This window comes from Micropterus dolomieu, linkage group LG13 (assembly GCF_021292245.1).
Source record: "Micropterus dolomieu isolate WLL.071019.BEF.003 ecotype Adirondacks linkage group LG13, ASM2129224v1, whole genome shotgun sequence".
In the NCBI taxonomy this organism is placed as follows: domain Eukaryota; kingdom Metazoa; phylum Chordata; class Actinopteri; order Centrarchiformes; family Centrarchidae; genus Micropterus; species Micropterus dolomieu.
The window spans coordinates 6,040,330-6,053,324 of record NC_060162.1 but is presented as its reverse complement, the minus strand read 5'-3'; the positions used below and the strand labels follow the sequence as shown (position 1 = coordinate 6,053,324).

Here is a 12,995-nt window from a genome sequence, read left to right as displayed (position 1 = left end):
CTGCGCTGCACAGCAAGGTAAAGTTGTTGTTGTTAGAGTTTGTGTAGTCACAAACCACAGTATCACAAGTCTGTCGCCTGCAGCCCTTTTCACTGGTTTCACAGTGGAAAGCTTTTTTAATGTGAAGCAGCAACCTCCAATACGACTGAAAGCAATCAGTAAACAGCAATATAAGATTGATATCTAAGGCTGATATCTGAAAGTACAAACAAACACAGGAGTGAAACTAAACTCCAAACCACAGACATTCATGTAAAAGCTATAAAAGTGGTGAGAGCTGAACACAGATACTTTTAAAAACAAGGCTTTGACTCTATTCTCAAGCACAGGCATATGTTTAGCCACTGAAGAAGCCACTTAGTGGAGGAGACGGTCACGGGTTGGCTGTGGTCAGCCCTGCTACCAAGCAGGACCACAGAAGTGCATCTTGGTGCGGCTATCTGTTGCTGTAGTGGAACGCATGTTATGACGGGTTGGCTCAGCACGACGTGGTTAAAGCAGACCAACCTGGGCTAATGGGGGTGGAAAATAAAGTTTCCATGGGCGAATGAAAACAACGGACAGTCTCATCACTGCTTTATATTTCCAGGTTACTGTGGTCTGTAAAATCTCTTTCACTTTTCAATACTTGTGCCACAACATGTTGGCAAACAACAAATTATGATTTTTCTTGCTTGGTGTCACTGGTCACTGTGTGATTAGGATGTCCAGAAAAGAAAGAACAAGTGTCATTTCCTTAAATACAGTATAGACATTGTGTCTACAAAAATATCTGGACAAGACACCTGTAAGCATTAATGGGGAAAAAAAACAACAACTTTGCATTCCTAAATGGCTCCCCAGTCATCTCCAGCTGTCTTATTTTTTTATTCAATGAAGGTTGCACAGTGTTCCTCTCAGCTTAGTGGGTTTAGCAGCATACACATTTCCACAAGGTAATGTAAAAACACTCTGATAAAGGCCTGACAAAGTTTTGGCTTTCATATGTTTTTTTTTTTTGAATAATCAGAATGAACAAAGTAGAAACTATTTTTATAATGTGGACCTCTTCCTTATGTGCTTATAACAACAGCCTCTAGTACAATATTACATGTATTTTTAACTTTGGGATTCTTTTGTCTCTTCCTATAGTTGGACAACATCCTCTACCCTCCCTGCACATCCCTCAGAAAGTCCAGTAACCCCGAGCTGACTCATGGATTAAGTGCTGCTCTCAAATTTAGGCGACATCTAAGTGAGGATGGAAAACACGTTCGAAGAAGGAGCCTTGGGGGTGGTCTCACAGGTATTTATTTTTTTATACATGGGCTTACCATTTTAGATTCTCACAAGTTTGTAGGCTTTAGACTGCCAGATGTATACAGTAATTACATTTACATTGATTCATTTAGCTGACGCTTTTATTCAAAGCGACTTACAATTGCTAGATGTGTCAGAGTGTGGAATTGAGCCCAGGTCTCTCACACCAAAGGCATGTGTCTTATCCACTGCACCATCACCACGCAGTAACTGATGCCACAGCTCTGTGTTTGTATGTTTTCCTATAGGGTTTGGAAACTTGCTACTAGAACAGCCGCCTTTTTCAAGATCCATGTTTTCTTTATTTCCCATGCAATTGTAAATCATAGTCTCCAAACTTGGCACACACATGGTAAATGCATGAAATCAGAACCTCAATACTGTACTGTGTCTTACTTGGCCACAGTTCACATGCTATATGTGAAATTTAATTCAGTCCTTTACTTTACTTGGGAGGACAGTTTGCATAGGTTAAATATATTAGCCTGCTATTTACAATGGATCTCCTGTTCAGCCTGATTTGTCTTTAATGTTATTAATCTCACTGTAGGTAACCACACATTAAGAAAACATGTACAGTATCCAATAACCAAACACACACGTTTCTCATCAGATCACTTAATCATTCTCCCCTTCCCTTCTGAAACTCACCTTCACACGTTGTTTCCACCGTTTCCCATAGCTTGAAGATTTATTAGTGGTCGACCCCAGACGGAGAAAAATGTTTTATGTTAATCCTTATCACGTTAATGGCCACAAACCAATGACCATCTATCACTCGGAAACCATGGATGCTCCTTAATGGGTAATTAATACCCCTTAATGACTCTACAGAATAATTTCACCCAAATCAAAAACACGTGTTACCTTCTACCTTTGGTGATATCCAGCCATGATAGATTTATTTTTATTTGCTGTGGTTTTGAGATCTTGCAGACTTGTGTCACCATCCCGGTACAATGGTGGTGAGCGGAATTTCATTTGTGCAGTTCAAAGCAATGAAAAATGACTTGAAAGATGTATTTCCAGAAGCTGCCTTGGTTACTCAGAATAATCAGGATAATCTACAGACCCTGCTGTGAGCTTTTTTTGGTGTTTCCTACTTTTGTGGAGAAAATAGTTCCCAAGGGCATGCTTTGAAGTAAAAACTCCACTTCAAATGTGACTGTTTTCACTTGCCGCAAGTAGTGGTACACACTCACCATCTATTACTTAGACCTGGTCCTGAGGAGGATAGCTCAAGGAATGCAACATGACAGTGTCACGCTTGGCAGGGCACCGTTTATAAGGCCATCAGAGATAAATTTGATAACGCCAATAGGATTACATCATCATCTGCAAATGGAAGAGATGCGACCCAAATGTCAACAAAATGGTTGCCCTCCAGGGGACGTATTACAAAAACTTCCTAACCCGCAGATCCTATCCTAACTGCTTGGTAACCATGGTAATAAGGGTTAGGAACTGAGTCCTGAGTTCCTAAGTCAATGTTCCTTTCCTAACATAAGATAAGAAAAGTGTATTACAGAAGCATCCTAACTTCGTAAAATCTTAAATAAACTCTCCTAACTTTAGGAGAACTGTTAAGCTGTCCTAACTTTTTCTTTTCCACCTGGTAGTGTTTGCTAACTCATCAAAATGCAAAATCATCAAAATGTGAACAGGCGGAACTTATTAATTGATTCTACCGATGTGTTTGATGACAAAACACTCGTTAGTAGAAAGGCTGTAGCCGATGAAACGCTGGATAATGTCTCATTATATAACCAAATGTAAAGGATTGATGTAACAAAAGTATCTAAATGCAAGTCTTTGATAGAAGGAGATCATTAAATTCAAGAAATGCATGAAAAACATGATGACGTTAGCCTGCAGCCTTTATTATTATTATTATTATTATTATTTATTTTTCCCTTCATTGTTAACTTTCCCGAGAAGAGTAGGGGTTTCTGCCGGGGTCAGCAAGGGAGCACAGGAGGAGCCACCACCGGTTTTCCTCTGCTCTCTGGACACAACAGCTGTCTTTCTCTTCGTGTCACTGTAAATGGACTTTTTAGCAGCATCAACGCTCTGCTGGATGCCGGATATGTGACTGTGTCCGCTATTTTAGCCCCAAGATGAGCGTTATGTGGATTTGGATTTTTCGGCGGAGGTTACAAACACCTCGAAGTCATCTGACTTGAAGTTCAATGATAGTTGTTCTTTCTGCTCCATTTTCAGTGTATGTTTCATTTATAAAATGACAAAAAAACAACGATTAAAAGCTGTTTAGCTCAGCAAGATGAGAAAAGTAGCATTGGTTGCTAAGTAACAGACACAAAAAGTTGATAACCAATGTTGAATTGAATATTTAGGATTTCCTGAAATAAGATGGGATGAAGTAAGATAAGATAGGATTCCTAAAGTTAATTAGGATTTGCCTCTGTAATACCAAATTGGGGAAAATCTTAAATTCTTCCCATCTTTACTTAAGACTTAAGATAGGAACTTTCTGTTATATAGCCCCAGACCTATAAAACATTAAGGTATCATTTCAAGGTAATGTCCACTAGAGGAACACATGTTTCTGTTTTTATGATTTCACATGATAGATTTCTCATGCTGTTTTCTCGAGTGCTCCTCTTACTGGTTTGAAGGGGGCAGGAAACAGTTTGAAATAAGGTGATGTTGCATACTTCAGAGTACCAATCAGGATTTAGCAGTATGGCTATCAAAATGTGATGAAAGTTTGAGGATGGAAGTTGCTTTAAGGATAAACTGCACAATCCCTTGACCTGTAACTGTCCATACATCACCAGCTGGTGTTAGCTCATGCCCCCATTATGCACTTTTATGAGTCTTCTCAGCAATTAACTGTTATACAGAAATTGGTGAAGTGAGGTGTGTGGTTAAAATGTGAGATGTGAGGTTGAAAATATCCATTATGTTTTGAATTTCTATAGCTACACTTAGTCTCTGGAAATAAGGAACAATACATGAGCTAACACGCTTATTACTTGCATGGTTGACTGTCATTAAGACTGCATCTTGTGTGTGCTTCCATAATGAAACAGGCTGTGTTCCTGTGATGAGGAAATGTGTAGTCAGCAGAGAGCTATCCCCTTGGAATTGTAAAATTGAGTGTGTGAGGATTTGTGATTTTCAGTTGGTGGGTTGGTAGCAAATCCTGCAGCATGGACTTGGAGAATACAAACTACTTGACTGGATTTAGTACTTCTAGTTGGAGTCACAATATACTGCACATCCAATTTATATCCCGTTCCAGTAACATGTGATCTATAACAGCTGGGCAAATTGGGAAAGAGAGGTGCATGCTGCTATGAAAATAAACTGTAATTTAATTCTGCCTCTGGATAGAGTAGTGTGTGTCTGGCTCACATGATGCATAGATAAACTTCTCTCTCTGGGTAACGACAGATATACAGTACAGCTGTTCTATTGTGACCACATGCTGCATGTTTACTTCCATTCAGAAAATTGGAAGACTCCAGGCTGATTGTCTGTTTAAGGGCCTTGAACAGTGTTATAATTGGAGGACTTTCACCTCACTGATTAAAATGTTGACCTTTTTCACAGTCAATGAAAGATTGTGTTTTCATCAGGTGCAGGTTTGAATGAATGCATTGCCCTTTACTAATTGGTCTACATAAAAACAAGATGGATAAGCAAACATTAACCTGAAGCAAGTCAACTTGCAGTGATTTGAAGATGAGTGTGATGTGTTTGTTTCTGATAGAGATTGGGTTTTACTTCCTGCTATTGATTTTACATATCTTAATTTGTTGTCACAGTATAGCTTGTTTGTGCTTGCCACCTGCACAGTACCTGAGGCCATGGAATGGTTTAGACATGTTTTATAAAACATAGACAATAAGTTATTATCAAAAGATCAGTTAGACAGTCAGACAGATGTATCCTAAGCATGTCTATAAATTCACTCAGGTACCAGGAAGTAGTAATGGAAATGAGGCACAAACCCAGACTTCACAAATGTTGTGTTTAGTACATCAAATGTTATTCCTTTGAAATTATGGTATTTAGAAAAATCCATATTATACAGTAAGTTATAGGACTAATACAATCAAATCTTTATTTTGGGGAGAAAATGTTATACAAGAATACTTGTGTTTTTAATCCCCCAAGGTGAATGAGTTGTTTTTCTCTCTGTAAATAGTTTTAATGCTTTACAACCCTGACTTAGAATAACTTGCCTGAAAAGCCAGAGCCTTGTTTACCCTTTGGTGAGTCTGACAGGATGAGTCAGTGCTAAAACTGAGAAACTTTAATATTAAATGTCAAGCTGAATGAAACCCAGTTAAACAGTGACAATGTGTGTAGAGATTTTTGATTTCTTTATATTTTATGATTGATGCAGAAGAGGTGTGCTTGAAACAGGGACATCTGCACAAAGGTTGGGAACAGCATGCTCTGACCTTGCAAATACCTGAGTTGAATAAAACAAAACAAAAAAAAAAAACGTAACCCTTCTAACCAAATCTCTTGATACCTCCTTTTGAAAAGTGTTGACTAGTGCTTGAAGAGAGATTTCCTTTATGCCGGGATGTGATGGGCTCTCTTTGCCGGTAAGGAAGGAAGGAAGGAGCACAATTTTCCCTCCTCATCCTGTTTGGTCTCCCTTAAGCTCTGTGGCTATTCCTACAATGACCAGTGTAACTATGAGGATAACTGTAGCACAGTATATTTTTATCTACCTACTGTGTATATGCTCTGTTCTTCTTGGTAAGGTCCAGAACTGAGCCTTATAATTAAAGACCCCCCCCCCCCCACCCCCACCACCAAATTATATCTTTAACACCTGAACCTGAACCTGGACAGAATTGGAAAACAGTGATAACACAATACTTTGAAAAACGTTCAAAAGTAATCTTATCTACAGTACGAGGCCACAGAACAGTAGAAAGTAGAACATATTCAACATATAGAATTTAACATCTGTTGGTTTTGTGTTTTTAAAATAATACAAAGGCAAACAGCTGCAGCTTTAACCTGTTTATTTATTTAAAGTATGTATTTTGGGGGCCTTTCATGCCTTTATTTGAGAGTCAACAGATGAGAGATGACAGGAATGAGGAGAGAGATAACACAACATTTATTTATTTTATTTTTAATATATTTTTATTTTTTAACACTCACACACGCTCTTACTGTTATTTATTTAATTTAAATTTTTCAAATTTAATTTCTTTCTTTTTTTTAACACAAACACACATACGCTTTGATTACTTTACACTTTAATTACTTATTTAATGAAATGTATGGGGTTGATTGTTCTTATGTTGTATGTATGATGCTTCGGCAATATTGTTCATTCATGCCAATAAAGCTAATTTGAATTTGATAAGGAAGGAAATGCAAGAAGTGTCTCCTGCCAGACTCAAACCAGGGACGTTGCCACTAGAGTGTCATTAAACTGTATGTTTGTAATGCAAGACATTACATTTACAAAACCCAAATTATTGTTATATTGGAGAGAAAATGTCAGTGTTAAACCTATGAATTGCCACCCACATCTGATTTCTCTGATAAGTGAGGTATTGTGCCCGTTAAAACAGTCGACCGATCAGAGTGTTTGAGGTCATCTTTCTGCATCTTTGAACAAATGGCAGCAGAAATAAAAAGCCACAATAATGGTGACAAGTGTGTATGAGACTAACATGGCTGTACAGGTTGATGTAAGTCCACTTACAGACAACTAAACAAGAAAATGTAAAATCTGCTGACGAATGAAGTGACACAAACTGTCGGATTTGGTTAGAACAACTTACTTAAAGGTGGGGTATGTGATTCTGGAAAAATAAAAAACCATGACAGATACAATCATATAGAGCGAGCAACCAAACAGCAAATAAATCTAACTAATGTTAAACTGTGGGTTGGCAAGCTGTCGCCACAGTTGCTGCTGTGATGCTCCCTGAGCAGGCACTCCAGCTCCAGACAGCGATACTCACAACTCTCCTGCTGCTATAGCTAACATCACAACAACAGCATGTCTTACTGACTAACTAAAAAGTAACCTGAATGTCCGTGGGCAAGTCATTTAACGTTACCTGACACACAAATCGTGGATTTGGTCCGGGCCACTTTGTTTGTTTTCCGTTTACAGAGCCAGTTCAGCATGAACACTGACCAGACAACTAGCAGACTGTGAGGAGATATTCGCTGTAAAAAATAGTCTTATGTATTTTTAAAATGTATAAAATACAGTATGGGGTGGCACTGTTGTTGAGTTGTAGCCACTCTTCTCTTAAGTTCACTTAAGCTTAACACATCTGATGAAAAGATGTACCTGCTTAAGGCCAAATTAACTGGAGATATTCCCTTTATGTTTCAAGCACAGTCAACTTATCTTCTCTTCCTTCGCCGTGCCAGGATTGTTAATCCTCTTCTCTGTCTCCTGGAGTGTTTACTTTAACAGGAAATGGAAATATACACATGTGGAGAAAAGATGACAACACTTCTATGAATGATTTTTACTTCCCTGGAGTCCCAGTGGTGCAATAAGATCTTCTAATTCAGATGCTGAGGCTGCTTATGTTATGTTTTCATGTTTCTCTTGCCTTGGTGTACTGAGGTTTTAAGATTAGAGGCAGATGAAAGTGGATGAATCATAGAAAGCAGCAGTTAGGGCCATCTAGCTGCCAGTGCTGGGAGTTGAAAGTGGAGATTTGTTTTTTCATTGGACTTTGTTGTGGGCTGGTTGTGTAATGTTGAGATTGTGATCTCTTAATGGGCTTTCTCCCCCTCTGGCCTAATTTTACCCTTTGACATCAGGGCCAGGTGCTTTAGCTTTATATTCACAACAAGAGCAGACAGCTAGGATCTTATGTTACTTGTATATCGTTTGACCTGTACTGTCTCTCCATATTCTCCCTTTTTTATTATGGGTCAGCAGTCAATCAACAAGCTTTGTTGTATTCAAATCATTTTATTTAAGTAAAAGTACCAATACATTCATGGAAAAATACTTAAAGTCCTGCATTCAAAGTCCTACATCAGTAAAAGTATTAGCAAAATGTAAGTAAAGTTTCAAAAGTAAAATATGGCCCCTCTAACTAAATGTATCACATCATTAGAGTCTTAATACTGATGCATCAATGTGAATGCAGCATTTTACTGTTGTATTTATTGTACACTTAATATACAGTTTGGTATTTTAGTACAGTGGCTCCCAACTCAGAGGTCAGCCCCCTCCTCCAAAGAGTCACAAGATAAATCTGGAGGGTTGTGAGATGATTGATGGGAGAGAAACAAGAAGTTACCCACGTTTGTATACATTTTTAAAACTTAAATTTTTGTTGGTGAAGTAATGGACTGCTTTACTCATAATTTTGCCTCACAAAAAATATTTAAATTAAACTATCTGAGGAGTTTAGAGGGCAGGGAAGTCACCAAAAACATGAAATGTTAACTGAACCTTGTCCTGTTGTTGGTCTGCAGGAAAGTACCTTCTGCTACCCTCCAACCCCCAGCAGACACCGACAGCATGGCAGCCGTCAGCTGAGATCTCTAATTTGGTCCGGATCTGTTCCCTGAACCTTGGAAAGTCGGACCCCTCCCTCACCTCCAGCATGGTGAGTACTTCCTAAATCATGACCCCATCACGACATTTTGCATCCTGGTCTCGGCAGAAAGCTCCCATTACCTCATCTTTTGAACAAAGTTTGGTCAATACAAAAGCTTCTCTGTGTGAATTTCACTGAACCAGTTATGTAAGGATATGAAATACGGAACTTTTCCTACAAGATCATTTGCTTTTAAACACAATGTCTATATACATGATATTCAATACTCCGTGGTAATCGAAATTATTTTCTAAGAGGATATTCTGAAATACATAGTTGGCCAAAGATGATGGTTGCCACAGATACGATAGTCATGGGAAGAGAATTCAAACACCAATGAAAGTAAAATGAATAAGAATCATATACTTGTATACATGTACATAAACATGGATATATTTGGGTGGCGGCAATTCGATTCCCACTACGACATCCACCAATTTCTCCCTGAGCAAGACACTTAACCTCTAGTTGATCCAGAGGCGTGCAACCTCAACATATAGCAATTGTAAGTCGCTTTGCATAAGAGCATCAGCTAAATTACTAATTATTATTATTATTATTAATAATTTATTTCTCAGTAGAAATCCCTGTTAACCAATCCCTGCCTAAATTCCACTTAAAATATACAGTGTATTTTTAGAGACATGAAGTACTTTAAAAGTTAATATACAAATTCTGTAGGCATAAATTTAGTATTTTGTTGGACTGGACCAATATTTTCAGGAAAGTATGCAACATGACTAAGACTCTCTTATATAAACAGATCAAACACACACACTTATACTTACACACCCTTATCTGCTCTGCTCACCTGTCATTCAACGGTCTTGTGCAGAGCTGTGCATGTCTGCCGACTTGCAGACAATTGCATGCATGTTGCGGTTCCTCTGCGGCCTATTCCAAGTACCCTATTGTTTAAAAACGATATTATATTCTTTGTGCGGTTCATCAATGGGCCCTGCGATGGACTGGCGACCTGTCCAGGGTGTACCCCGCCTTTCGCCCGATGTCAGCTGGGATTGGCTCCAGCCCCCCGCTACCCTGTAGGCAGGATAAGCGGTTGACGATGGATGGATGGATGGATGTTTCATCAATGGTTATAAATTATTCGAACGTACATACACACACACACACACGCTATGCCACACATGTGCACTGACGCCACCTAATTTAAGGTTTAGGGTTACAATTTTTGATTTATTCACGCACTTTTCACATGTTTATTTTCAGCATTATATGTTGATATTTAGATCATAATAGGCTGTGTATTGACTTACTGGGAGAAAAACAGTAGTTCTGTGTAAAATAAGACTTTGAGCAACCCCATATAACCGGCTCTGCGAAGATTCGACTGCAAGATTGAATTGGGCTCGTCCTATTGAATCTTCGCCTATTCGGGGTCACCCCTAAAATCCATTAATTTCAATGGATACAGAACATGGCAAGCCACGAGTGTTCAAGGATACAGGGATTAAATACATTCAGAAAGGCAACCTTTTAGGATTGTTGCATTCCTGTTTAAGTTACAGGAACGTATGCACTGTAAGTCTAAATGCTTGAAAATGCACACATGATCAAAAAGAAAATCAGTAAAAAAATACTAAAATAAAAACACATTTTTCAGTTGCATTCCTTGGTTGAACTGAATGAAGTCATGAAGACAGAGGTGACCTTCAGTGTGGTCCTACTCATACAGATACCCTGCTTTTGATTGTATCTCCTGAGAGAACAAGATCACGGTATACCACGTCACAAGCTAATCCAATGCTGTTAAACTATGACTCATTCCCAGCGTGGACTCGGTAGTTAGAGAAAAGGTTAATCTAATTAAAAAGCATGCGTTTGTGTCTGCACAAATACGTGTATGTGTGCTTGTGTGTGGGTGCTTTTAGAGCTCAACTGTGACAATATATTTTGGTAACTGACGCTTACACCATTAGTGATCTGAATGGGTCGACCCAGGAAAAAGGCACTGTAACCTGAATGAGACGAGGGCAAACTATTTCTCAGACAGCTCGTGACACGATGTCCCTGTTTACACTTATAATAGCACTAATGCAGTAAATGATCCTGGTGACTGATTTTAAGATGTTGAATTTATGTAAAAAAAAAAACATAGCATTGCAGTTACTTAGCTTGAAACACAACCTTAATGACTTAAATAATAGCTGATGCATCTCATGTGATTTTAATGATTTAATACTTAAATCTAACTACTGGTTTGTTATAATATCTAAATTAATTCTGTACACTGGGGGGCGCTAGTGCATTTTCAGTATTCAGAACAAAAACACATGTTTCCTTGTGCTTGTAAAAGCCACAAATTAGTCCCTTTGCTCATTGTGACCTGCAGAGTGAATAAAAACATGATTACCTGTAACACAATTGTCCTCCAGTGGATACGTCCTCCAGTCAGTGTTGATACAATTTAAGTTTTACAACCGGATGACCTAAATGAGTCTTTTAATGTATTTGACTTTGCCAGTATTTTAGGATATTTGTATTTTATAATAATGTTCCACTGATCTACTGAGCCCATGAATCAGTCGAAAGTTAATGGAAAGGCACACTCCCCCAGGTGTGGCTGTAAGATCATAAGGGACCCAGGAGACTGACTTTAAATTTTACTTAATTCAGCAAATGGGATAGATTTATGGTTAATATTAGGCTTATTGCCTAGGAAGGATACCAGTGTGCAATGCACATCCATGGTGCATCGCGTGCCCCCTCCATGAAGTGCCATGCTGCAGCCTCCAAAATTAGTTTTTTATGAAAAAAAAGAAAAACAATGAGAACTCGGTGCGTCCACTACGATGTGAGAGATGTGAGTATTTAGGGACGTCTTCACTGACTGCTGACCGACTGAAACACATCACATCAGCTCTTCCATGGGCGAGTCCAGTAGTCTATCCGCTTTTGTGATGGCATTATTAAAGTCTTTTGTGCAAAACTATAACCAAGTGCTGCTGTAATGCTGTGTATTTTCTGGATATGTTTCAAATGCTTTGTATGCATACATTGGATTTTCAAGAAAATTACTCTGAAATAAATATTGTGACACTATCACTGAAAAATGAACAGTTTAGTCCACTGTTTTAAATCCTCTGTTTTAAAAAATGAATGGGAAAACCCTTAAATGAGTTTCCTCTGGTTGAAAGTATTGATTGCCAACACAATGGCTTTTTTCCAACTGACTATTTTTATTCAATAATTTCGCTTTAAAATCTTCCCCACACTCCGTAGTCATTTGAATGTATACAGTATGCAGTCAGATGTCTCAGTGGATCATGTTTGTTTCTCCAGCTCAAATGTCATCTTATCCTTATTCTTATTCTTAACACTGTTTGCATGCCCCCATGACTCCGTGGGAAAATTAGATGCTGGTGACCACTGCTCAGATTTTGTCTTATATAGACACAAGCTGAATGGCTGATGTTTTGCTACATCAGAATCTTTTGGAGTCGGGCTGCACTGACACCTCAGGGGGTACAGCCACTGTATTATCCTGCCTTCAGAACAAGCTTAGAAAAGATGGTGAATTGGTTGACCTTGGGAAAGGAGCAAAAGAGACAAAACACCTCAGCTTCAGGCCTTTTTCTTTGTTTTCCAAAATATGAATTGGATCCAAACAACTTCAGCGTACTTATCACTAGCAAAGATTATGCCTGTCGGTCATACAGACAGAGTGGAATTTGTCATAATTATGATTATATGACTGGAAAGCACATTAGTCGCTGGCCTTAGTGACAATGAATGAATGGAGAACTGCCAACATACACACTGCGTTGCTGCATCTAGTGTGCTGAGCATGAGATTGTTGTCATTTCTAACCACACTCCGATTTGGCACATATATCCATGTCTGAAGAGATTTAATTGGCTGTTGGATTTGGTTACTGTTCATTCAGTTTGAAATGGGCAAATTTGAAATGTGGCTGGTTTAGGTTCAGGCTCTATTGCTGAAAAATGCAGAAATACTAGAAAAGTGACATTATTGTCGCTAGATTCATTGCAAAGGCTTCCAGGAAAATGTAGAACTTAACTAAACAAAAAAAACAATGACGATAGCTGCGACCATGACCATCATTGTAGAGGGCCACTGCTGCTTTGTTAT

The 12,995-nt window shown here is 38.6% G+C and overlaps 1 protein-coding gene across 5 annotated transcripts in view; it reads left to right on the top strand.

Moving 5' to 3' along the window:
• mast4 (microtubule associated serine/threonine kinase family member 4) overlaps window positions 1-12,995 on the top strand; it is a 97,973-nt gene that overhangs the window by 16,222 nt on the left and 68,756 nt on the right. For all 5 annotated transcript variants that reach the window (XM_046067628.1, XM_046067627.1, XM_046067626.1 and 2 more), the window contains exons 2-3: window positions 1,132-1,285; window positions 8,758-8,891. In XM_046067628.1, the coding sequence (XP_045923584.1) occupies window positions 1,132-1,285; window positions 8,758-8,891 (288 nt within the window). The remainder of the gene's footprint in view (window positions 1-1,131; window positions 1,286-8,757; window positions 8,892-12,995) is intronic.